This window comes from Salvelinus sp. IW2-2015, linkage group LG15 (assembly GCF_002910315.2).
Source record: "Salvelinus sp. IW2-2015 linkage group LG15, ASM291031v2, whole genome shotgun sequence".
Lineage (NCBI taxonomy): Eukaryota > Metazoa > Chordata > Actinopteri > Salmoniformes > Salmonidae > Salvelinus > Salvelinus sp. IW2-2015.
Window position 1 is genome coordinate 9880030 of NC_036855.1, and position 25382 is coordinate 9905411.

Below are 25382 nucleotides of genomic sequence, written 5' to 3' on the forward strand. Positions count from 1 at the left end.
AAATAATATAGAAAACAGGTTACTCGCCCATCAGGGAGAATATTGTTTATAAATATTTGTTTGAGTATTGACTGGTTTATATACACAATGTAATATTAATCCATTTAACCAGGGTTGCAAAATTCCAGTAACTTTCCCAAAAGTCCCAGCTTTTCCAGAAATCGTGGTTTGAGAATTCACAACTTCCTGTTTATTCCGTCTTGATTCTGAAAATCTTTCAACCAGGACTTCTGGAAAACCTGAGGATTTTGGGAAAGTTACCAGAATTTTGCATCACTCATGGAAACGGCATAATCCTTTGGGCTAATAAATATTTGCATCCTTAGTTTGAGGCTAATAAACGTTTGCATCCTGGCTAATAAACATTTATTCACAGGCAAGGTTCACCCCTTTGAGGACATTTCTGGCCAAAAATAAAGTACATTGACAGAATATAATGAGTTTTATAGCTAGTATTTTCTGCACAGATTTGAACTATTATGCACCATGAAAATGTCACCCTCGGGGACCACTATGTGGTCTGCAAAAAAAATAATGGTTGTTGAGGGTCGATCTGACCAATGTGCTCTGCAGATCCAATGTATACACATTTATTAACAAGTAGAATGATTTATTACAAAATATGTACAGGTCAACATAATTATTCTTATACATACTGTAAATAGTTCAATTATGAACAAAAACACGTACAAATATGAACCATTCATTAAGTACAATTTCAACAGCAACTATACTGTATTGAGTGACATCATAGAATACAGCTACCTTCTATTTCCAGTAACACCTATGACAGTGACATCACAACAAAATTGCCAAGAACTTTTAAACACAAAAACCTGGTTTAACCCATAAGATGACACATTCCAAAACTATTCCAATTACTCCATGTCTTGGTCACAGCTTGTATTTCTTGTGGTGATTCCGGAGAAGAAGGTGGCAGGAGATCCTGTTCCATCAGTGCTTAGCAGAGGGGCCTGAGAAAAGAACATAAGATCCGCTCGACGGTTCAGTGAGAGAAGAGGACAGAAAGGCCGTGTATCGAACATATGAAGGAGGATTGGTTTGAGACTGAACTCACCTGGAGTGTTGTTGGCTGTTCATACAAAGTACAGTTCTGCATCCCTGGACGGTTCCTGAAAGGTTCCTCCTCCACATCACTGTGGTCCGGGGTGGGAGACATGGAGAATTTGACTGGATTGATAGTAGCCAGAAGAGCAGGCATGGTGAAACAAGACAAGAAGCGAGCCTTCAGGAGGAGGTAGCCCGGGTTATGGATGAAACGCTCTGCCACGAGGCTCCGCATTGCCGCTACCTGCTGCTCCTCTTCCTGGTTTTCTTTCTCCTCTGGGCGCAGGACCAGCATGGCACTAATTGCCAATGTAATTTTACATTTCAGGAGACTCGACAGAGTATTCAGGCTGCTGACAAAGGGGGGAAGGTAGGGTAGAGTGACATCCAACTCCGGAAGCGCAATTCCATTCTTGCCATTCAACCACTCGCTCACTTTGGCCGGGTCCTCCATGAACATCAGCTTGGGATCAAACTGTATTACTTCTGGATTGCGGGGTGGAGGGACACGTTTAGGGGGGTAAAGCTGCATGATTCGGAAGGCTCCCTGAGGGAATGAGGCCGGAAGAGAGCCTGGAGGGACGTTGAGGACGAAAGCCTGTGGCGGGCCAGTCTGTGGTCTAATGGGAGCCGAGACGACCTTGTTCATGGGAACAGAGAGAACAGGTGACACTGCATTGAGCTGGGGACCAGTGGTTGCCACAGTCTGCAGGACTGGGTTAGTCATTCTCATGCTGTTCACTGGGTTGGTCATCCTTGGAGCAGTGTTGCTTATGAAGGTAGTGGAGGTGGAGGGAGAGGAGAAAACAGATGGGGAGGCAGTTCCCTGTGCTATGGATGACGCAGAGGGAGATGGGCAGACATGGGTCACATTGTAGGAGCCCTGTGCTGCAACAGCATTTAGTGTTAGAGGGACTTGCTGGTTGATAATAACAGGTGATGGACAAGCAGGTGCAAAAGTATTTGCTGGTAGATTCTGAGGTGTCATCTGAATGCCAATGCCACTGATTGGCACAAGTCCATTGCGCGTCAGGACCCAGGCAGTTTGTGGAGGGGACAGAATTATGTTAGAAAGTTGGCCAACCAGGTTTCCTTTGGGAGGACTTTGCGTACGGGCTTTCTTGCGTTTAGGCGACTGTTCCACTGACTTTTTAGCAATTGCAGCATCCTTAACCTCTTTGGGGGCCTGTGATTTCTCAGTAGGTTTGAGATTGCGTTTCTTTGCTGAAAGATTCTCATTTACCTGAACATTCACCCTGTCTATTATGGTTGAGGATTGGACAGGAGCAGGGAGTATAGGTTGGCTGGGGGTGGAAGGTATGGGTCGGCTGGGGGTAGAGGGTCCGGGTTGGGTAAGTGTAGAAGGCATGAGTTGTTGTCTGGAAGTTGGAGTGAATGGGACCGTAGGATGTGGGGTGGACTGTACTACAGGCTGTCCAATGACAAAGGTATGAGGGATCATCTTCACAAGTTGACTGTTCTGTTGCTGGCTGTTCTGCTGCTCGTTTCCCTTCCGGTTCAGCATACTGGCTACCGTTCTGGGACCATGCCGTTGCTTAGTTTTTTTGAATAAAGCTAGAATAAAGTAAAGAGTCATTTATGTTAAACGTAATTCACATATGGGTGTAATTACAACAATTATAAAAATAAATTATACATTTAATATCAACGAATAGATTTGTTGTTTTTAAATACTTTGCAGTTGACCATCGCTGATCGGGGTGCTGAAGCTCTTAGCTAATTAATAAGTGATTTTTGGTGGCGAGAGCATGCAGAAAAAGGAAGTGACTGCCCCTCAGCCTTGTTTCTCAACTTTTGTAGTTCATTTTTTTTTGTCTTCAACGCGTAGGAACATAGTGCACTGGTCTTCAAGCGCAAAAACATCATAAAAAAGGTATCTGATAGAGGTCAATTCATCCACAAACACAAATATAATTTTATATAAATTTTAAAATGGCTGCATTTTCATAAATTAAAAAATAATAACCACGAAGCCCATTCAAAACAGCATGGGAAACGATACGGAAGTAAAGATCACTTTCACAGGGTATGACATATTCAATGCGATATACAAACATAATATGTTACCCGGTTTCGCTTCCCAAGATCTGTGTCCCATGAGTACCGCCTGAAACAGATAAATTGACATCACAATTGCTCTGTTCAAATTGCTTATACAGTGCATTTGGAAAGTATTAAGACCCCTTTACTTTGGTTACCTTACAGCCTTATTCTAAAATTGATTAAATTGTTCACCAAAGAGTGAGGCACTCTCGTATTCAGGCCAAAGAGTTCAATCTTGGTTTCATCAGACCAGAGAATCTTGTTTCTCATGGTCAGAGTCCTTTAGGTTGTTTTTTTAGCAAACTCCAAGAGGGCGGTCATGTGCATTTTACTGAGTGGATTCCATCTGGCCACTCTACCATAAAGGCTTGATTGGTGGAGTGCTGCTGAGATAGTTGTCCTTCTGGAAGGTTCTCCCATCTCCACAGAGGAAATCTGGAGCTCTGTCAGAGTAACCATCGGGTTTGTTAGTCACTACCCTGACCCAAGACCCTCCTCCCCGATTGCTCAGTTTGGCCAGGCGGCCAGCTCTAGGAAGAGTCTTGGTGGGTCCAAACTTCTCCCTTTTAAGAATGATTTAGGCCACTTTTTTCTTTGGGACCTTCAACCCTGCATACATGTTTTTGTACCCTTCCCCAGATCTGTGCCTCGACACAATCTTGTCTCGGAGCTCTACGAAAAATTCCTTCGACCTCATGGCTTGGTTTTTGCTCTGACATGCACTGTCAACTGTGGGACCTTATATAGACATGTGTGTGCCTTTCCAAATCATGTCCAATCAATTGAATTTACGACAGGTGGACTCCAATCAAGTTGTAGAAACATCTCAAGGATGATCAGTGGAAACAGGATGCACCTGAGTTCAATTTCGCATCTCACGCAAGGGTCTGAATACTTATGTAAATATGGTTCTTTTTATAAATGGGCAAAAATGTCTAAAAAAAACTTAGCGCTTTGTCATTATGGGGTATTGTGTGTAGATTGATGAGGGAAAACATGATTTAATCAATTTTAGAATAAGTCTGTAACGTAACAAAATGTGGAAAAAGTCAAGGGGTCTGAATACTTTCCGAATGCACAGTAAGTAGCAATTATTATAGATGCAAAAACCTAAAACTGTAAAGGTTTTAAAGTATGAGGACTTTTTGTTAATGGTGTAGTAAATTATACTCACTTGTTTGTTACGCATTTTAATTATCTGCTTACAGCCCTCAGCATCCACACGGAGGACCTGTTTCAGATCGCATTAGAAAATGCATAATGTAAAATGTTCATATGATCAGGATCGGCTGACAATGGATTCAAAATATGGAATTATCAGTTAACCCTTTCTTGATATTCTGGACTGAGGTTATGATGCATTAATTGTGTACCATAATAGCTAGTCATGCACTCTCGATATGCCAATAAAGAACATATGTTGTAAAATGTGTTCCATTTTTCCTGTATGTAGCTTGAAGTCATTCGTGTTTGTCTATCAGCATTAGAATACTTGCCAGAATTTCTGCATAGGCCTAGGCGCTCGCATCCATAAGAAAAACCCAACTAACATAATGGCATTATTGTGCTCATTCATATAAAAATGTTGCCCCCCCTTGGTTCATTCCCTACCTGCAGAAAGAACAAGAACACTGGGGTCATGGAGAGTCCAATGCTCTCTGATCTCTCTCGCACCATGTCAGCTACAAACACAAGAGAAAGTATGATCAATTTAGAGTCATATACACTGACTATATTACTACTATTTCCATGACCAGGTGAAAGTTATGATCCCCTTTTGATGTCACTTATTAAATCCACTTAAAATCAGTGCAGATGGAGGGTAGAGGAGATGAGTTAAAGGATTTTTATGCCTTGAGACAGTTTAGACATGGATTGTGTATGTTTGCCATTCAGAAGGTGAATGGGCAAGACAAAATACTTAAGTCCCTTTGAACGGGGTATGGTAGTAGGTGCCGCCAGGCGCACCGTTTTGTGTCAAGAACTGCAACGCTTCTAGGTTTTTCACGCTCAACAATTTCCCGTGTGTCAAGAATGGTCCACCACCCAAAGGACATCCAGCCAACTTGACAACTGTGGGAAGCATTGAAGTCAACATGGGCCAGTATATGGAATGCTTTCGACACATTGTACACTACCGGTGAAAAGTTTTAAAACACCTACTCATTCAACGGTTTTTCTTTATTTGTACTATTTTCTACATTGTAGAATAATAGTGAAGACAAACTATGAAATAACACATATGGAATCATGTAGTAACCAAAAAAGTGTTAAACAAATCAAAATATATTTGAGATTCTTAAAATAGCCACCCTTTGCCTTGATGACAGCTTTGCACACTCTTGGCATTCTCTAAACCAGCTTCATGAGGCAGTCACCTGGAATGCATTTCAATTAACAGGTGTGCCTTCTTAAAAGTTCATTTATTTCCTTCTTAAAAGCATTTCAGAAGGAAACGTTGATTTGTGACAGGGGGGGTATACGGAAAATAGCCCTATTTGGTAAAATACCAAGTCCATATTATGGCAAGAACAGCTCAAATAAGCAAAGAGAAACGGCAGTCCATCACTACCTTAAGACATGAAGGTCAGTCAATATGGAACATTTCGAAAAAACTTTGAACGTTTCTTCAAGTGCAGTCACAAAAACCATCAAGCGCTATGATGAAACTGGCTCTAATGAGGACCGCCACAGGAATGGAAGACCCAGAGTTACCTCTGCTGCAGAGGATAAGCTCATTAGAGTTACCAGTATCAGAATTTGCAGCCCAAATAAATGCTTCGGAGTTCAAGTAACAGACACATCTCAACACCAACTGTTCAGAGGAGGCTGTGTGAATCAGGCCTTCATGGTCGAATTGCTGCAAAGAAACCACTACTAAAAGACACCAATAAGAAGAAAATACTTGCTTGGGCCAAGAAACACGAGCAATGGACGTTAGATCGGTGGAAATTTGTCCTTTGGTCTGGAGTCTAAATTGGAGATTTTTGGTTCCAACCGCCATGTCTTTGTGAGACACGGTGTGCGTGTATGGATTATCTCCGCATGTGTATTTAACACCGTAAAGCATGGAGGAGGAGGTGCTATGGTGTGGGGGAATTTTGCTGGTGACATTGTTTGAGATGAATTCTAAATTAAAGGCAGACTTAACCAGCATGGCTACCACAGCCTTCTGCAGCGATACGCCATCCCATCTGGTTTGGGCTTAGTGGGACTATCATTTGTTTTTCAACAGGTCAATGACCCAACACACCTCCAGGCTGTGTAAGGGCTATTTTACCAAGGAGGGTAATTGAGTGCTGCATCAGATGACCTGACCTCCACAATCCCCCAACCTCAACCAAATTGAGATGGTTTGTGATGAGTTGGACTGCAGAGTGAAGGAAAAGCAGTCAACAAGTGCTCAGCATATGTGCGAACTCCTTCAAGACTGTTGGAAAAACATTCCAGGTGAAGCTTGTTGAGAGAATGCCAAGAGTGTGCAAAGCTGTCATCAAGGGAAAGGGTGGCTATTTTAAGAATCTCAAATATAAAATATATTTTGATTTGTTTAACACTTTTTTGGTTACTACATGATTCCATATGTGTTATTTCATAGTTTTGATGTCTTCACTATTATTCTACAATGTAGAAAATAGTAAAAATCAAGAAAAAACTTTGAATGAGTAGGTGTTCTAAATATTTTGACCGGTAGTGTAGAGTCCATGCCCTGATGAATTAAGGCTGATCTGAGGGCAAAAGGGGGGGGGGGGTGCAACTCAATATTAGGAAGGTGCTCCTAATGTTTGGTATACTCAGTGTATATATGGAGTTTAGCCAATGCGGTATATGTCTGAATGTTCCAAGAGCGGCACTTTTCTCCTCCATAGCTGTTGCTAAGTGATAATTGAAGCTTCCGCATTGTGCTGTTTATTTGCAATTTGTTGACATCACAACACAGTACAGACTTGGATACACATTATCCTGAATGCTAATCAATAAAAACATATGTTAAATTCGCAGCTCTGTTTTGCTTGTTTACAGTGGCTAATTTCAGAGGGAACCGTCAGAGGCACTCTCGTATTGTTACATCACCAACATGTATAGAATAAAGGCGCTAACATAGCAGCCATTTTAAAACCTGGCCAAACTACCACCATACCCCTTTCAAAGGCAATTCAATCTTTTGTCTTGCATACTCACCCTCTGAATGGAACACATACACAATCCATGTCTCAATTGTCTTGAGGCTTCAAAATCCTTCTTTAACCTGTCTCCTCCCCTTCATCTACACGGACTGAAGTGGATTTAAGAAGTGATATCACTTAGGGATCATAGCTTTAACCTGGTCATTCTACGGCATGGAAAGAGCAGGTGTTCGTAATGTTTTGTACACTTACTGTATATAACTCAGGATCAAGTCAAGTCCTTGGTTCAGTCTTCCAAAACCCATTATTTAACAACAAGAAAGCTCATTTTACTTACCTACAATTGAGAGAAGTTTGGATGTATTGCCTGTGACAACTCATAAATTACCTTCACTGAGCTTGTTTGAAGAGATTGGTGGGGGCATAAGCACATTGCCCACCCAGGGAGTGACTGCCAACTGAAGGGAATAGTTGAGAGTGGTGTAGGTTTCACTGTTGGCAGAGGAGTCCTTTTGCCTTGAGCAATTGTGAGGCGTCCCCTGGTCACTGCTTGTAGACCCAGTGTTTTTCTGCAGACATGTACAGTAACAGTCAAAAGTTTGGACACACCTACTCAGTCAAGGGTTTTTCTTTATTTTTTACATTGTAGAATAATAGTGAAGACATCAAAACTATGAAATAACACAAATCAAAATATTTTTTATATTTGAGATTCTTCAAAGTAGCCACCCTTTGCCTTGATGACAGCTTTGCACTCTCTTGGCATTCCCTCAACCAGCTTCATGAGGAATGCTTTTCCAACTGTCTTGAAGGAGTTCCCACATAGACCTTTTTGGCTGCTTTTCCTTCACTCTGTGGGACAACTCATCCCAAACCATCTCAATTGGGTTGAGGTCGGGTGATTGTGGAGGTCAGGTCATCTGATCCAGCACTCCATCACTCTCCTTGGTCAAATAGACCTTACACAGCCTGGAGGTGCGTTTTGGGTCATTGTCCTGTTGAAAAACAAATGAAAGTCCCACTAAGCGCAAACCAGATGGGATGGCGTAATGCTGTGATAGCCATGCTGGTTAAGTATGCCTTGAATTTTGAATAAATCACAGAGAGCGTCAACAGCAAAGCACCCCCACACCTCCTCCTCCATGCTTCACGGTTGGAACCACACATGCGGAGTTCATCCGTTCACCTACTCTGCGTCTTACAAAGCCACGGCGGTTGGAACCAAAAATCTCAAATTTGGAATCAGACCAAAGGACAGATTTCCACCAGTCTAATGGCCATTGCTTGTTTTTCTTGGCCCAAGCAAGTCTCTTCTTATTGGTGTCCTTTAGTAGTGGTTTCTTTGCAGCAATTCGACCATGAAGGTCTGATTCTGAACAGTTGATGTTGAGATATGTCTGTTACTTGCACTCTGTGAAGAATTTATTTGGGATGCAATCTGAGGTCCAGTTAACTCTAATGACCTTATCCAGGTCTTCCTTTCCTGTGGCGGTCCCCATGAGAGCCAGTTTCATCATAGCGCTTGATGGTTTTTGCGACTGCACTTGAAGAAACGTTCAAAGTTCTTGAAATTTTCTGCATTGACTGACCTTCATGTCCTAAAAGTAATGATGGACTGTCGTTTCTCTTTGCTTATTTGAGCTGTTCTTGCCATAATATGGACTTGTTCTTTTACCAAATAGGGCTATCTTCTGTATACCACCCCTACCTTGTCACAACACAACTGATTGGCTCAAACACATTAAGGAAAGAAATTCCACAAATTAACTTTTAACAAGGCAGACCTGTTAATTGAAATGCATTCCAGGTGACTACCTCATGAAGATGGTTGAGAGAATGCTATGAGTGTGCAAAGCTGTCATCAAGGCAAAGAGTGGCTACTTTAAAGAATCTCAAATATATTTTGATTTGTTTAACACTTTTTGGGTTACTACATGATTCGGTATGTGTTATTTCATAGTTTAGATGTCTTCACTATTATTCTACAATGTAGAAAAAAGTAAAAATAAAGAAAAACCCTTGAATGAGTAGGTGTGTCCAAACTTTTGACTGGTACTGTACATAGAAAACAGAAGACACACATCACAGGCTTTATGAGAAGAAGACCTCTGTATTAACAAAGCTCAATCTCCATCATCGATTGAGCTAGATAGGCTATGCAATGAAACCTTAGAGCACACAACTATTTTAACACACTGTTCTTACATAGATTCAAGCTTTTACTATATTTATTTGTATGAAACAGTCTCTGTTTCACCACATAAAGAGAGGCTAAATGAAAATATTGTTGTAATTTTTGAGTGTCACCTGGTGACTTACATGTTTTGTGGCATTTGTTTTCTTCCAAGTGATCAGGTTCCTCACCTCTCCATAGCATACCTGGAGCATGGCCAGGTCACTGTTGCAATCCTTTAGAAGGAACACATACAGAGAATGTCACATGCTGCTTTACTTAAGTCAAAGCAGGAATCAATCGGTTAGCCAGCTAACTTTACTACATATTCTAAAATAAAAATCATATTTCTGAGTTAATAAACAAAGAGACTCACTTTAAAATGAGCTACACAGCTGATGAATGATTGAATGTTTATTAAATGTTAACTGCCTAGTGATCCCATTTTGTGATACATTCAGATTAAGTTAATATGTAGCTATGGTTACTGATGCAGATCTAGTCTCTGCTTTATGATGGTGGTATTTGGGAACAAAATTACAATGGTTGCATTCATTTTAAGTTGACAACTTCATAAAGGCCCGTCTAGGGATGGGTGTTCAAAATCTGCATACGCTATACACATAATGGTGCAACGAATCACATGACTGTTAATAAATAAATGCTGGTACCTTCTTTGCCAGGATTGGGGGGTTTTGTCCAATGACAGTGGCAGCAGGCTTGCCAAAGCGGTCCAGGACGGTGGAGCGTACCACCATGAACTTGCGTGCTGCGGCCTGGCTGTCCGTCGCTGCCTGCTCTTGCGTTGTGTACTTGCTGGGCCGTTCAACCATCACAATCCTCACCATCCCTTCAAACTGCTTCTCTCGCATGGGGATCCATTGCTCCATGTCTGGTTGGGTGTAGTCTTCAAAAATGTCACTTTCCTGATCAGATTCGTACAGTTCAAAGAACTTCTGTTTCTTCTCGTCGTCACTGTCCATAAATTCCATCTTGACGCTCTCCTCTTCATCGGCGCTTGAGTGCACATCATCGTCTAGCCTCTTCAGCCTACTCTTGATGCTCCTCACAGCCACTGCCTTTCTCCTCTGCAATCCTCTTCTACTTCTGTCCCGCCGAGGTCTGGGCTGTTTACAAAAATAAGAGAGTAATTAACTGTATGTCCAGTGTCACAGACTGAGTTGAGAAGGACAATAAGGCTACATAGTCAACACTCACCTTGTACCCTGTCATTCTCCTCCACTGTTGAAGGACCTGGCAGTCAATTCTGTTAGGCATTTCAGCAGCTATCTTAGCCCATTTACCTATAGAAAAGGATAAAATAAACTGTTAGACCTGATTATCAAGAAAGGTAACCTGATTCTTTTGATATATTTTCTATGCGAGTCAGCTTTCTATAGCAGTTCCTACGTCCATATTTCTCCACCAATTGTCGAAGTTGCGCCTTTTCCTCCTCGTCAAATGGCCCCTTCTTCACGTTCCCAATCAGGACGTCCACATACCTACAGAATGAAACAGAGGTTTGTCAGTGACCGTATGTTCTAATTAAGCAAGGCCCGAGGGGTGTAGTATATGGCCAATATACCACGGCTAAGGGCTTTTCTTACACACAATGCAACGCGGAGTGCCTGGATACAGCGCTTAGCCGTGGTATATTGGCCATATAATACAAACCCCTGAGGTGCCTTATTGCTATTATAAACTGGTTACCAACGTAGAGTAGTAAAAATATTTTTGTCATACCGTGATATACGATCTGATATACGATGGCTGCAGGGTCTAAAATTAACACCCCGCCACCTGCGGGTAGATTTTGGCATTGGCGTTTGAGATGTCTATTTCACCAGCCATGTTGGCGGGTGGTCAGGGCTCCCCAGTGTGAGCATTTCACTCGCATTTGTGAATAAAAATAGTCAAGTATGATCACATTTATAGTCAAATAAACGATGCAGTAGCTGTTTTCAAAGTATTTCTGCCGTTTAGTTTCATAGCTGGTAAATTAGTCGCACATAGTCAAACTACGAATCCTATACAGCCTATTGCACTTCGAGCTGCAATACTGCCTGGCTGGGGACTGTGCGCATGTAAAGAGCTGAGTGACAGATTCATTTTTAGAAGCACTGCGCACAGGCATAAAAGTTGGTCTAATTTACTTGAAACCAAAATCTACTGAAGTGAGATTTTGTCCTTGTGTTTCTTGGCTATTTACATTGTTTTTCTATGTTTGAGTTTCAACTGCTAGGGAAGAGAAGACAACGCTTCTACTAGTCAGACTCTCACAGGCACAAACATAACTGGAGTCGCACTACCATGGTAACCTCATTTTTTGTCTCATCTGTGATATTTTGGTTAAAAAGACTCCGGTCACAAAAAAATGAAATTAAACAATATACCACGTTACGTCTTACTAGTAATACATTTGTTTTAGAAACATTACAAAGCATGCTCATCCATTTTTTTGGTGTTGTGTAATTTTAGCAGAATTTAAAAAATATTTTGTCTGAAGGGGGAATAAAGGCAACACTTAACTTGACGCCCAGCGTCATAACACATTGTGACAGTCATCATAACCATGTCATAACAGCTACATAACTTGTCATAATATGGTCATAACACTTATGATATTTAGACCTGTTGTGACTATATTGCATTATTTTATGGAAGGTTATGCCACATACATAAGAGTGTGAAAACCCACAAAACCTACCAAACATGGCAAAACATTCCATTTCACCATAGCCTACTTGTCAGTAATATGTTTGCTATAAAATATTTTCTGAAATTGACCATTTTAAATTATCATTGTAATTGCATACAAATTGATGTCAGACATGCACCTAGCCCAGTGCTCTGTTACTGATGACTGGGATGAATGCAGGAGCAGGACTAGACACCCTCTTTTTGACTGCTGACTGACATAAGGGCATGTATGTGATAGGCCTATCTGGCTTATACAGTGGGGCAAAAAAGTATTTAGTCAGCCACCAATTGTGCAAGTTCTCCCACTTAAAAAGATGAGAGAGGCCTGTAATTTTCATCATAGGTACACTTCAACTATGACAGACAAAATGAGGAAAAAGAACCCAGAAAATCACATTGTAGGATTTATTTGCAAATTATGGTGRAAAATAAGTATTTGGTCACCTACAAACAAGCAAGATTTCTGGCTCTCACAGACCTGTAACTTCTTCTTTAAGAGGCTCCTCTGTCCTCCACTCGTTACCTGTATTAATGGCACCTGTTTGAACTTGTTATCAGTATAAAAGACACCTGTCCACAACCTCAAACAGTCACACTCCAAACTCCACTATGGCCAAGACCAAAGAGCTATCAAAGGACACCAGAAACAAAATTGTAGACCTGCACCAGGCTGGGAAGACTGAATCTGCAATAAGTAAGCAGCTTGGTTTGAAGAAATCAACTGTGGGAGCAATTATTAGGAAATGGAAGACATACAAGACCACTGATAATCTCCCTCGATCTGGGGCTCCACGCAAGATCTCACCCCGTGGGGTCAAAATGATCACAAGAACGGTGAGCARAAATCCCAGAACCACACGGGGGGACCTAGTGAATGACCTGCAGAGAGCTGGGACCAAAGTAACAAAGCCTACCATCAGTAACACACTACGCCACCAGGGACTCAAATCCTGCAGTGCCAGACGTGTCCTCCTGCTTAAGCCAGTACATGTCCAGGCCCGTCTGAAGTTTGCTAGAGAGCATTTGGATGATCCAGAAGAGGATTGGGAGAATGTCATATGGTCAGATGAAACCAAAATATAACTTTTTGGTAAAAACTCAACTCGTCGTGTTTGGAGGACAAAGAATGCTGAGTTGCATCCAAAGAACACCATACCTACTGTGAAGCATGGGGGTGGAAACATCATGCTTTGGGGCTGTTTTTCTGCAAAGGGACCAGGACGACTGATCCGTGTAAAGGAAAGAATGAATGAATGGGGCCATGTATCGTGAGATTTTGAGTGAAAACCTCCTTCCATCAGCAAGGGCATTGAAGATGAAACGTGGCTGGGTCTTTCAGCATGACAATGATCCCAAACACACYGCCCGGGCAACGAAGGAKTGGCTTCGTAAGAAGMATTTCAAGGTCCTGGAGTGGCCTAGCCAGTCTCCAGATCTCARCCCCATAGAAAATCTTTGGAGGGAGTTGAAAGTCCGTGTTGCCCAGCAACAGCCCCAAAACATCACTGCTCTAGAGGAGATCTGCATGGAGGAATGGGCCAWAATACCAGCAACAGTGTGTGAAAACCTTGTGAAGACCTACAGAAAACGTTTGACCTCTGTCATTGCCAACAAAGGGTATATAACAAAGTATTGAGATAAACTTTTGTTATTGACCAAATACTTATTTTCCACCATAATTTGCAAATACATTCATTAAAAATCCTACAATGTGATTTTCAGGATTTTTTTTCCTCATTTTGTCTGTCATAGTTGAAGTGTACCTATGATGAAAATAGAGGCCTCTCTCATCTTTTTAAGTGGGAGAACTTGCACAATTGGTGGCTGACTAAATACTTTTTTGCCCCACTGTATATGATTATGATGGTCATAATGCTTCTTGACAGTGTCAAAGTGTATTTTCTTAGTCCAAGTAAAGAGACACAGGATGGTCATTATACTTCATCATGAAGTGCATTCACTGTCAGTGAATGTCGTGAGAGTTTGGTCAATGCGTTGGCTCTATCGAGCAGAGTCAATATTAGTCCTCACCTGTCCCTACACTGGCCATCATTTCTGCCAGGCACATCCTGACGCATCTTCCACCAGTTCCCCGCCCCGTGTTTAGCCACTGCTCTCAGTAGCATCTGCAACAACATACAAAAATCAGAGCACAACTTATATTATCAAATATTTATACTGTACATATGGGGACATCACAAAATGTCCTTGGAACAGATTAGATGAAGCTAAAGATACTATTGCCAACAAAAAAGCCAAAAATCCTCCTGACCATACCTCATCTTCTTCTTTAGACCAATAGCCTTTCGTGAGGGTGGGGTCCAGAACCTGAGTCCACCGATACATCAGCTGGCATGAATCCCGGCCCTCCATGAAATAGGAGACTGGAGTACAACAGAAATCATGGAGAAAGCAAGCTGAATTCCCAGAACCCAACACATGATGCACTACCATGACAAGCTACAGTATCTTGTATTGAACAAGCACTTTTTCTAAAGAGAAAAATCAGTAGAGTAGAGCAGTGGACAGTATCCTGAGAGCTTTTCATTTCTATTTTTGTCATTTAGCAGACCCTCTTGTCCAGAGCGATTTACAGTAGTGAGTGCATACAATTTCATCAGTTATCAATTCACGCTCCTACTGGAGCCTTACAAAGAAGGGGACATAGCTGGGGACAACAATAACAACTGTCATCGATGTGCACCAACAATAACATAGATGATGAGTAAAAGCCAAGGTGTACATTAGGTGGTGGGGACTTACTCTGGGTGTAAGGGATGTAGTTCCCTATCCGCATCTTCTCCACCAGCTCTCTAAGGATGTCATCCTCCACTCTGCCCCACATCCTCCTCTTGAAGTCGGTGCAGATGTAGCGTTGGTATGTCTGGAGACACATGAAGGCTGTCCTGTTGGTCTGTGTGTGACAGACAGGGGAGAGGACATGAGTTCAGAATGGATAAACCTGAATAGTTTACACATTCAAAGAAATTGGTCATGTTAGGACGTTCAGGGAATTTCACTTGACCTACCTACTACCGAGAAACTTAACGGTTCAGTATCAGGTACTTCGCTCTAAACAAAGTCCAATCAATCAAACTGTACAAATCAGGACTAGAAATATCACCTCTGGATCCCACTGATAGGAGAGCGTAACAATCATGAGGCTATTTGACCAATATTGTCTGCTCTTACCCCAAGTTCATCAGCAATCTGATCCCAGTTGTGGTGCCCATATTTCACAGCAACTTTCTTGAGCATCTCAATTTCGTCTTCCTTCCAACTGGCTTTGTTAATGGAGGGATGCAGGTAGTTCTGCCAAAAGCTTTTTATGTCCTCTGCTTCACGGATGGCTTCAAACTGGATAGGAATAAGATGTTAGCATCAACATTTAAGCCTTTTTAACAATAGCAAAACAAACACATGAATGGAGGAGAAGACAGCAGTTACTCGACCCACATCAATATTGGAAATCTTTTGCCAGTCATGGTCATCATAGCGGCCACCCATCAGCTCATCCTCCTTCAGTGCACTGCAAGGGAAAGCAGATCCGGCAACAGTTATATAGCAATGGTTTGACTCAAGAACCACAAAAGGAGTTGGAGTCTATGAACATTAATTGTAATGTATGGATTAAACAATTCAATCCATTTAATCTCTTCATGTAAAGTGAGAACAAACACAAAACAGACATGTCTGACAAGATAGCCGGTGTCATCTTGGAATTAATAGGCTAGATTGTTATTTCCCGTAAAATAGTTGATGGTAATCACCCGATGGCCTCAATGTCCTTTTCAATTTCAGTGATTTGTTTCCGCAGGATTAGCTTTTCCACGTTTTCAGCTTTGGCCATTTTCTGTGTAAGGTATTCAACCCTTTGAGACAAAATCATGTCATTCATGTAGGCCAATTTGTTAACACCAATCCTAAAAATGTTTACCTACATTTCATAAACCCTATGTAAAAATCTGAAGTTTTGCTCCTGTGATTTTCAAAATGTAGCAAATAAGACATTCCCATTATCAAAAGATACCATTCAGGGGAAAACAATCACCCTTTACTTACTTGGACAGCTTGGGCTGTATCATGCGTTTCATGCTGTCTTTGACCACAGCATTTATCAGCAGAGTCTTCTGCCACCCCTCCCCTGAAAAATATTTAAAGTCACTCTCCGATAATGGTGATGTCACTTAACAAGGATGCAAGGAGGACTAAGGTCTAACAATTATTATTTTTAGGCTCACATCTTTTCATCTTGACGTCGTCAGTAGGTCTGATTCTTTTACTCATCTTCTCCCTGGTTTCTGGATCAGCGGGTGGGCCCTGTGGGAATTAGAGAGGCAATGTAAAATCATGTAGGTATAACCCCTTGACCATGCTCATATTGTACTGAATCAGAACTCATCCCTACCAGAAATGTGACTTTATCTCTGAAATAGGGCTTCAGAAAGCTCCCCAAGAAAAGCTTCAGTGTGGGTTCTCCAGATGTGGTAGCCTGGGGAGTTCCTGTGCCAGATAGCTGAGACATAATCTCTTTCTGTAGGGAAAAACAACAAAAATTATTACATCGCATGGACATTGCACAGCTCAGAGCAAAAACTTGAAAAGATTAATTGAACAGATTTCAGACTGCACCTTTATATAGAATAACTATCTTCAAAGTAATGACTCGGGACGTCGGGTTTGATATGAAAGCTTCTTTTAGTAATAATTCTTGATCACGTTACATTTAACAACTTTAGATTCTACAAAGCAATGCYARSAWGMTRSYRSWRMRRAGSMRMMMRWAWWMWCMYSTKWWWWKYRCWYWWMWMKMGCGYKYWCWCTCTACTTCCTGTCGCAAGGCATTCTGGAACTTGCAGTCAAAAGCGTAATTCAATACTAACCAATACAATTACATATGTAAATAACTGTAAAGAAATATCTTTAGATACAGCTCAATGAATTAACTTAAACATCAACTCTGTAACACATTAAAGTTACAACACTTTAAGAGAAGCTGTGGGCTATTAGTTATTGGTCTCTTACTTGTTGCTGTTGATTGTCTGTTAACAGTCGCTCCAGGTCCTCTAATTTCTCTTTCAACACTTCCTGATAAACCAGGTTAATTTGCAGACATGTATCTGTGTTCTGGGGTAGGTCCAGCTCCTCAGCACTGTCCTCTTCGCTCTACCAGACATGGGAGAAAGGATAGCGCAAGGCCATGTTACAGTAACCTTACATCATGTGACAAACTGAAAACTGGAGTGCTGGAATTGTGAAAATGCTAATCAATACTAACCAATTCTGTTGCACTTCCTTGGCCATCCACATCTGTTTCAACACATTATAAAAGGGGTCACACTCACTCCCGGTATAAATGTATACTAGCAGGAAAACTTAAATCCATGAAACAATGAATAACCTGTCGAAACAACACAAGGCAAGGGCCTTGGCTCCCTGACAGAATCACAGCATTAAATGCACCTGGACCAAGAGTGCACTCCAACTCTTCAATCTCTCTCTGTATTCGCTCCCGCTCTGCCTCCAGGTTCCCCAGAGGACCCTAGAAGAGCAGGTTGACATTATTTCTCAAATCACCTGAAATAAATCATGGTCACAAGGTAATATTGGTGATGTCAATAAGTCTTACCAAATCTTCTGGTTGAGAAGCATTGTCGTCTGATCCATCATCTGACAGCAGTGAAAAAAATTACAGATTTAAGAAGCATGCCAAGGAGTTTTGAAGGCTAAATTGTATTCTATGATTAGTGCAGGAGTCAGGGTGTCCTCTCTATACAAGCCCACTGCAACAATGTTTTAACATGCTTTAGATACCAACCAGATGCACAACTATCTGAAGATAGTAGTTCAATGCCGGAATTGCTTTCGGGTCCAAGGTTTTGCTCCAGCGCCAAAATCTGGCGTTCGATTCTCTCCCTCTGTGCAAGAAGGTCATCCGAGGACATAATGAATGAGGCACCTTTTAAAAACAACGGGTAATGAATGATAACAAAACCAGGGATCAGCTAACAGCACAAATTACACTGAAAATACAGTAGCTAGCTAGTTAAGTTAACCTAAACATTACACTAGTAACAACATAGCTACAGATTGTTACACCAGATAATGTGATTTAAACAAAGATGTTTGGTTTCCATTAATGGGAGTTACAGAATAGGTACTGTTTGTAACCCATTCATAGACGCTAACATAAGTGCATTCAGAAATTATTCAGCAAAATTTCCCGCATTTTGTTACGTTACAGCATTGTCCTAAAACGGATTAACAAAAAAAAGAAAAATCCTCATCAATCTACAGACAATACCCCATAAAGACAAAGAATAAACAGATTTTTTGAAATGTTTGCAAATGTACTAAAATTTTAAACCAGAAATCTTATTTACATAAGTATTCAGACCCTTTGCTATGAGACACGAAATTGAGCTCAGGTGCATCCTGTTTCCATTGATCATCCTTGAGATGTTTCTACAACTTGATTGTGGAGTCCACCTGTGGTAAATTCAAATGATTGGACATAATTTGGAAAGGCACATAACTGTCTACATAAGGTTCCACATTTGACAGTGTATGTCACAGCAAAAACCAAGCCATGAGGTCGAAGGAATTGTCAGTAAGAGCTCCGAGACAGGATTATGTCGAGGCACAGATCTGGGAAAGGGTACCAAAAAATGTCTGTAGCATTGAAGGTCTCCAAGAACACAGTGGCCTCCATCATTCTTAAATGGAAGAAGTTTGAACCACCAAGACTCTTCCTAGAGTGGGCCGCCTGGCCAAACTGAGCCATCAGGGAAGAAGGGCCTAGGTCAGGGAGGTGACCAAGAACCCGATGGTCACTCTGACAGAGCTCCAGAGTTCCTCTGTGGAGATGGGTGAACGTTCCAGAAGGACAACCATCTCTGCAGCACTCCACCAATCAGGTCTTTATGGTAGAGTGGCCAGACGGAAGCCACTCCTCAATAAAAAACACATGACAGCCCGCTTGGAGTTTGCCAAAAGGCAGCTGTCTGGTCTGATGAAACCAAGATTGAACTCTTTGGCCTGAATGCCAAGCGTCACATGTGGACTTGAACCCAATCGAATATCTCTGGCGAGACCTGAAAATAGCTGTGACGCTCCCCATCCAACCTGACAGAGCTTGAGAGGATCTGCAAAGAAGAATTGGAGAAACTCTAGGTTTTAATCGCTGCCAAATGTGCTTCAACAAAGTACTGAGTAAAGGGTCTGAATAATTATGTAAATGTGATAAGTTTGCTAAAAATAAAAAACTGTCTTTGCTTTATTTTATTATGGGGTATTGTAATTAGATGTATTAAGTAAAAACAATTTAATCAATTTTAGAGTAAGACTACAACGTAACAAAATGTGTAAAAAGTCAAGGGGTCTGATTACTTTCTGAATGCACTGTACCTTTAGTGCCTATTGACGATAGTATCTTCTGGCTGGGACTTTTGCTAAGAGTCCAAACGCTCGTTCTAAACGTTAAAACCAGTTCAGGGAACAGAAGAGAAAACTGGACAATAAAAAAAAAATATTGGGACAAAATCAGAACAAAGTAATTTATACTGTTCCGGAAAAGAACCATTATTTTAAAAGCATGGGAACTGGTTAACTTCTTATGGCTGCAGGGGCAGTATTGAGTAGCTTGGATGAAAGGTGCACAGAGGTGCCCAGAGTAAACGGCCTGGTCCTCAGTCATAGTTGCTAATATATSCATAKTATTATTAGTATTGGATAGAAAACACTCTGAAGTTTCTAAAACTGTTTGAATTATGTCTGTGAGTATAACAGAACTCATATGGCAGGCAAAAACCTGAGAAGTTCCACTTCCTGTTTGGATTTTTTCTGAGGCTGGTAGATTTTCAACCAAGCTCCCATTGAAATTACAGCGAGATATGGATGAGTTTTCACTTCCTACGGCTTCCACTAGATGTCAACAGTCAATAGAACTTTGTCTGATGACTACAGTGAAGGGGGGCCGAAGGAGACAGGAATGAGTAACCACTGCCATGAGGTGACCACGCGCGTTCACGCTCAACTGAAGTCAATGTAATTCTCCGGTTGGAACGTTATTCAAGATGTATTTTAACAACATTCTAAAGATTGATTCAATACATCGTTTGACATGTTTCWACTGACTGTTACGGAACTYTTGGACATTTCGTCACGTTWTAGTGRACGCGCTTTGTGACTTTGGAATTGTTTACCAAACGCGCTAACCAAAGTAGCTAATTGGACATAAATAACGGACATTATCGAACAAATCAAGCATTTATTGTGGACCTGGGATTCCTGGGAGTGCATTGTGATGAAGATCATCAAAGGTAAGGGAATATTTATCATGTAATTTCTGGTTTCTGTTGACTCCAACATGGCGGCTAATTTGACTCTTGTTCTGAGCTCCGTCTCAGATTATTGCATGGTTTGCTTTTTCAGTAAAGTTTTTTTTAAAATCTGACACAGCGGTTGCATTAAGGAGAGGTATATCTATAATTCCATGTGTATAACTTGTATTATCATCTACATTTATGATGAGTATTTCTGTTGAAACGATGTGGCTATCCACTATCACTGGATGTTTTTGGAACTAGTGAATGTAACGCGCCAATGTAAACTCAGATTTTTTTATATAAATATGAACTTTATCAAACAACATGCATGTATTGTGTAACATGAAGTCCTATGAGTGTCATCTGATGAAGATCATCAAAGGTTAGTGATTTAATTTTAGCTATATTTCTGCTTTTTGTGACTGCTATCTTTCCTTGGAAAAATGGCTGTGCTTATTGTGGTTTGGTGTGACCTAACATAATCGTTTGTAGTGCTTTCGCTGAAAAGGATATTTGAAATCGGACACTTTGGTGGGATTAACAACAAGATTACCTTTAAAATGGTATAAGACACATATATGTCTGAGGAATTTTAATTATGAGATTTCTGTTTTTTGAATTTGGCGCCCTGCACTTTCACTGGCTGTTGTCATATCGATCCCGTTACCGGGATTGCAGCCATAAGAAGTTTTAACCAACAGTGCACTTTTAAGAAACAAATAATTAAGGAGCAACAATAAAATAACAGTAGTGAGGCTATATACAGGGGGTACCAGTACAGAGTCAATGTGCGGTGACACTGGTTAGGCAAGGTAATTGAGGTAATATGTTGAGGGAAAGTAACTATGCATGGATAATAAACAGAGAGTAGCAGCAGTGTAAAAATGGGGGGGGGGACAATGCAAATAGCCCAGGTAGCCTTTTGATTAGCTTTGCAGGAGTCTTATGGCTTGGGTGTAGAAACTGTTAAGAAGCCTTTCGGACCTAGACTTGGAGCGCCGGTACCGCTTGCCTATCGGCAGCAGAGAGAACAGTTTATGACTAGGGTGGCTGGAGTCTTTGGCAATTTTCTGGGCCCTCCTCTGACACTGCCTGGTATAGAGGTCCTTGATGGCAGGAAGCTTGGACCCAGTGATGTACTGGGCTGTACACACTACCCTCTGTGTAGTACCTTGCGGTCGGAGGCCGAGCAGTTGCCATACCAAGCGGTGATGTAACCAGTCAGGATGCTCTCGGTGGTGGACCTACCAATTTGGTTTTTAAGTATTGAAACCTAACCATATGGATTTGAATGTAAAGTATTTGAATTTATGAAATGTAAGAAGCGAACATCATTTAAAATAGGCTACATTTCATAGTAAACAGACAGCATGTAACTAGTTAGTTAACAAGCTTATGTGTGTGCAGAGTGGCACCAGATTATTATAGTTTTTAAATAATAAAAGTAGTTAATAAATAAAATGTGAAACGTAATTTATAGTATTCTTGGGGTGGCAGGTAGCTTAGTGGTTATAACGTTGGGCCAGTAACTGAAAGGTTGCTGGATCGAATCCCTGAGCTGACAAGGTAAAAATGTGTCGTTCTGCCCCTGAACAAGGCAGTTAAACCTCTTGAAGCTAGGGGGCAGTATTTTTATGTTTGGAAAAATAACGTTCCCAAAGTAAACGGCCTATTTCTCAGGCCCAGATGCTAGAATATGCATATAATTGGCAGATTAGGATAGAAAATGTGAGTATAACAGAACTGATTTTGCAGGCGAAAACCTGAGGAAATCCAACCAGGAAGTGCCTCTTATTTTGAAAAATCCCTGTTCCATTGCCTGCCTTTCCTCCATTTAAAGGGATATCAACCGGATTCCTTTTCCTATGCCTTCCACATGGTGTGAACAGTCTTTAGACATAGTTTCAAGCTTTTATTCTGAAAAATGAGCGAGATTTAAGGTCAGTGGATAGCCAGATGTCCTTCGATTAGTTCATGCGCACGATAGTGTGAGCTCAACATTTTCTTTCTCTCTTGTATTGAATAGTTTACCGTCCGGTTGAAATATGATCGATTATTTATGTTAAAAACAACCTGAGGATTGATTATAAAAAACGTTTGACATGTTTCTACGAACTTTACGGATACTATTTGGAATTTCGTCTGCCCGTCATGACCTGCACGAGCCTGTGGATTACTCAACAAAACGCGCCAACCAAATGGAGGTTTTTGGATATAAAAATAATCTTTATCGAACAAAACTAACATTTATTGTGTAACTGGGAGTCTCGTGAGTGCAAACATCCGAAGATCATCAAAGGTAAGCAATTAATTTTATTGCCTTTCTGACTTTTGTGACCAAGCTACTTTGCTGCTAGCTGTTTGTAATGTTTTGTCTACTGATCGATGTCCTCACACAAACGCTTGGATTGCTTTAGCTGTAAAGCATATTTTCAAAATCTGACAGGACAGATGGATTAACAACAAGCTAAGCTGTGTTTTGGTATATTGCACTTGTGATTTCATGAAATTAAATATTTGTAGTAATTTAATTAGAATTTGGCGCTCTGCAATTCAGCGGATGTTGACACAAATTATCCCGCTAAAGGGATCTGTGCGCCAAGAGTTAACCCACTGTTCCCCTGTAGGCCGTCATTGTAAATAAGAATTTGTTCTTATCTGACTTGCCTAGCTAGCTAAATGAAGGTAAAAAAACAAAAAATAAACTAGCAATGAAAAAGTTAATCCATTCTTCTCTAAGTATTTCTCTCCCTAATTTCTGAATCACACTTGTAACGTCAGCAGGCTATGCTTTGGAGGGGGAGGGGCTGGTGGCCTACACACACACACACACACACTGGCAAAGATTTTCAGCTGTCAGGAAGGCATACACTGGAATGAGGGCTTTGCATAGGTGCTTTATTGCATTTTATTGTAGGACTGGGAAAAAATGTCTGGAACGTAAAACAAAGTTATTAAGGGCTTGTAAGTAACCATTTCACAGTAAGGTCTACACCTGTTGTATTCGGTGCATGTGACAAATAAAAGTTGATTTGAGGTAGTCCAAAAAATAGATGGGTGTTGGTTAAATTGTGATTTTAATGAGCTTTGTGAGCGTTTTTTTAGGAGTGGTAGAAAAGGACATGGAGCACCAGAGCAGTTACTCAACGCTCATTGGATTTCCAATCACAACTCTAATCTGCACTGATTGGTGAAGTTAATTAAATGTTGCGCTAACCCCCCCCCCCAAAAAAAACAATTTCAGAGGTTTAAAAAGGAACAGAAAAGAACGATATAAACCGTTACTCTTTTGGGGTTTGAACCAGTTCAGAACTTTATTTTGCTGGTGGGAACAGTGGAACGGAATTAAACAAATGATGGTTCTTTTCAGAACGAAAAGATTGGAAAATAATTTAACCCGTGGTTCAAACGCGGTACTGCGATACTGCGATACTGTTTTGGAAACACAAGGAAGGTATCTTTCATATCAGCGAGAAATAATACAAATCTAAAAAAGGTTAAATTACTACACACATTTATAAGGTTAGTGTTTCCATATGACCATATCTTCATGTAACAGTGCTTGTTACTGGAAGACAGAGGGAAGACAGCCGCCACCTGTGATTATTAGCCATCTAGTGAGTAAGCGTAACTGGGGAGAAAGTATAGATCGTCAACTGGAGGCACACAGTTTATAGATCTGTGCAAAACTGCATCTTTTATGTTTGAAAGATTATTTCTCGCTGATATGAAAGATGTGGCATATGTAACAGTATAACTTTAGTCCGTCCCCTCGCACCGACCCTCTGCACACATCAACAACATTCACCCACGAAGCATCGTTACCCATCGCTCTACAAAAGCCGCAGCCCTCGCAGAGCAAGGGGAACCACTACTTCAAGATCTCAGAGCAAGTGACGTCACCGATTGAAAGGCTATTAGCGCGCACCACCACTAACTAGATAGCCATTTCACATCCGTTACACTCACCCCCCTTTCGACCTCCTCCTTTTCCGCAGCAACCAGTGATCCGGGTCACGGCACCAATGTAACAGTATAACTTTAGTCCGTCCCCTCGCCCCGACCCGGGCGCGAACCAGGGACCCTCTGCACACATCAACAACAGTCACCCACGAAGCATCGTTACCCATCGCTCCACAAAAGCCGCGGCCCTTGCAGAGCAAGGGGAACCACYACTTCAAGATCTCAGAGCAAGTGACGTCACCGATTGAAAGGCTATTAGCGCGCACCACCRCTAACTAGATAGCCATTTCACATCCGTTACACATATCAGCATACACTACCGTTCAAAGGTTTGGGGTCACTTAGAAAAGTCCTTGTTTTTGAAAGAAAAGCACATTTTTTGTCCATTAAAATAACATCAAATTGATCAGAAATACAGTGTAGACATTGTTAATGACTATTGTAGCTGGAAACGGCAGATTTGTTATGGAAAAATTAATGTAATCAATTTATCACTAGCCACTTTATATTATATAATGTTTACTTACCCTACATTACTCATCTCATATGTATATATTGTACACTATACCATCTACTGCATCTTGCCATCTTGATGTGGTACTTGGTAATAATGCTCATTTAACTCTAGCAGGGGTATATCGCCCCCCCTCAGCTCCTCCTTGTACTCTATGCAAATTATCTGATATACTGTCTAATTATGCAAACTCTGAATTACTGATTTTGGGAGATTTTAACCTGGATTGGCTCTCACCAGTATCCGATAAATTAAAAGGCATTTGTACTGAGCTAAATCTAACTCAACTAAACCTACCCGTCCCAACTTTAAGAACCCAGTAAAATCCACTCTACTAGACATTATTCTAACAAATACCCCCCATAAATACACAGCCAGTGGGGTTTTTGCAAATGATATCAGTGACCACTGCCCTATTGCTTGTATTAGAGATACCAGGCTGAAAC

At 41.1% G+C, this 25382-nt stretch overlaps 1 protein-coding gene across 1 annotated transcript in view; it reads right to left on the minus strand.

Moving 5' to 3' along the window:
• Positions 1–540: 540 nt before the first annotated feature.
• Positions 541–25382, minus strand: part of LOC111975118 (snRNA-activating protein complex subunit 4-like) — a 29457-nt gene continuing 4615 nt past the window's right edge. The window contains exons 2-25 of the mRNA XM_024003295.2: positions 17951–18091; positions 17762–17802; positions 17596–17674; positions 17411–17442; positions 17158–17298; positions 16541–16666; positions 16374–16452; positions 16195–16276; positions 15903–16004; positions 15589–15661; positions 15325–15489; positions 14896–15046; positions 14410–14516; positions 14164–14258; positions 10843–10934; positions 10651–10736; positions 10104–10559; positions 9579–9668; positions 7648–7828; positions 4744–4814; positions 4307–4363; positions 3157–3196; positions 1079–2643; positions 541–974 (exon numbers count right to left, since the gene is read on the minus strand). Coding sequence (XP_023859063.1) covers positions 879–974; positions 1079–2643; positions 3157–3196; positions 4307–4363; positions 4744–4814; positions 7648–7828; positions 9579–9668; positions 10104–10559; positions 10651–10736; positions 10843–10934; positions 14164–14258; positions 14410–14516; positions 14896–15046; positions 15325–15489; positions 15589–15661; positions 15903–16004; positions 16195–16276; positions 16374–16452; positions 16541–16666; positions 17158–17298; positions 17411–17442; positions 17596–17674; positions 17762–17802; positions 17951–18077 — 4134 coding nt within the window. The 5' untranslated portion in view covers positions 18078–18091 and the 3' untranslated portion in view covers positions 541–878. The remainder of the gene's footprint in view (positions 975–1078; positions 2644–3156; positions 3197–4306; positions 4364–4743; positions 4815–7647; positions 7829–9578; positions 9669–10103; positions 10560–10650; positions 10737–10842; positions 10935–14163; positions 14259–14409; positions 14517–14895; positions 15047–15324; positions 15490–15588; positions 15662–15902; positions 16005–16194; positions 16277–16373; positions 16453–16540; positions 16667–17157; positions 17299–17410; positions 17443–17595; positions 17675–17761; positions 17803–17950; positions 18092–25382) is intronic.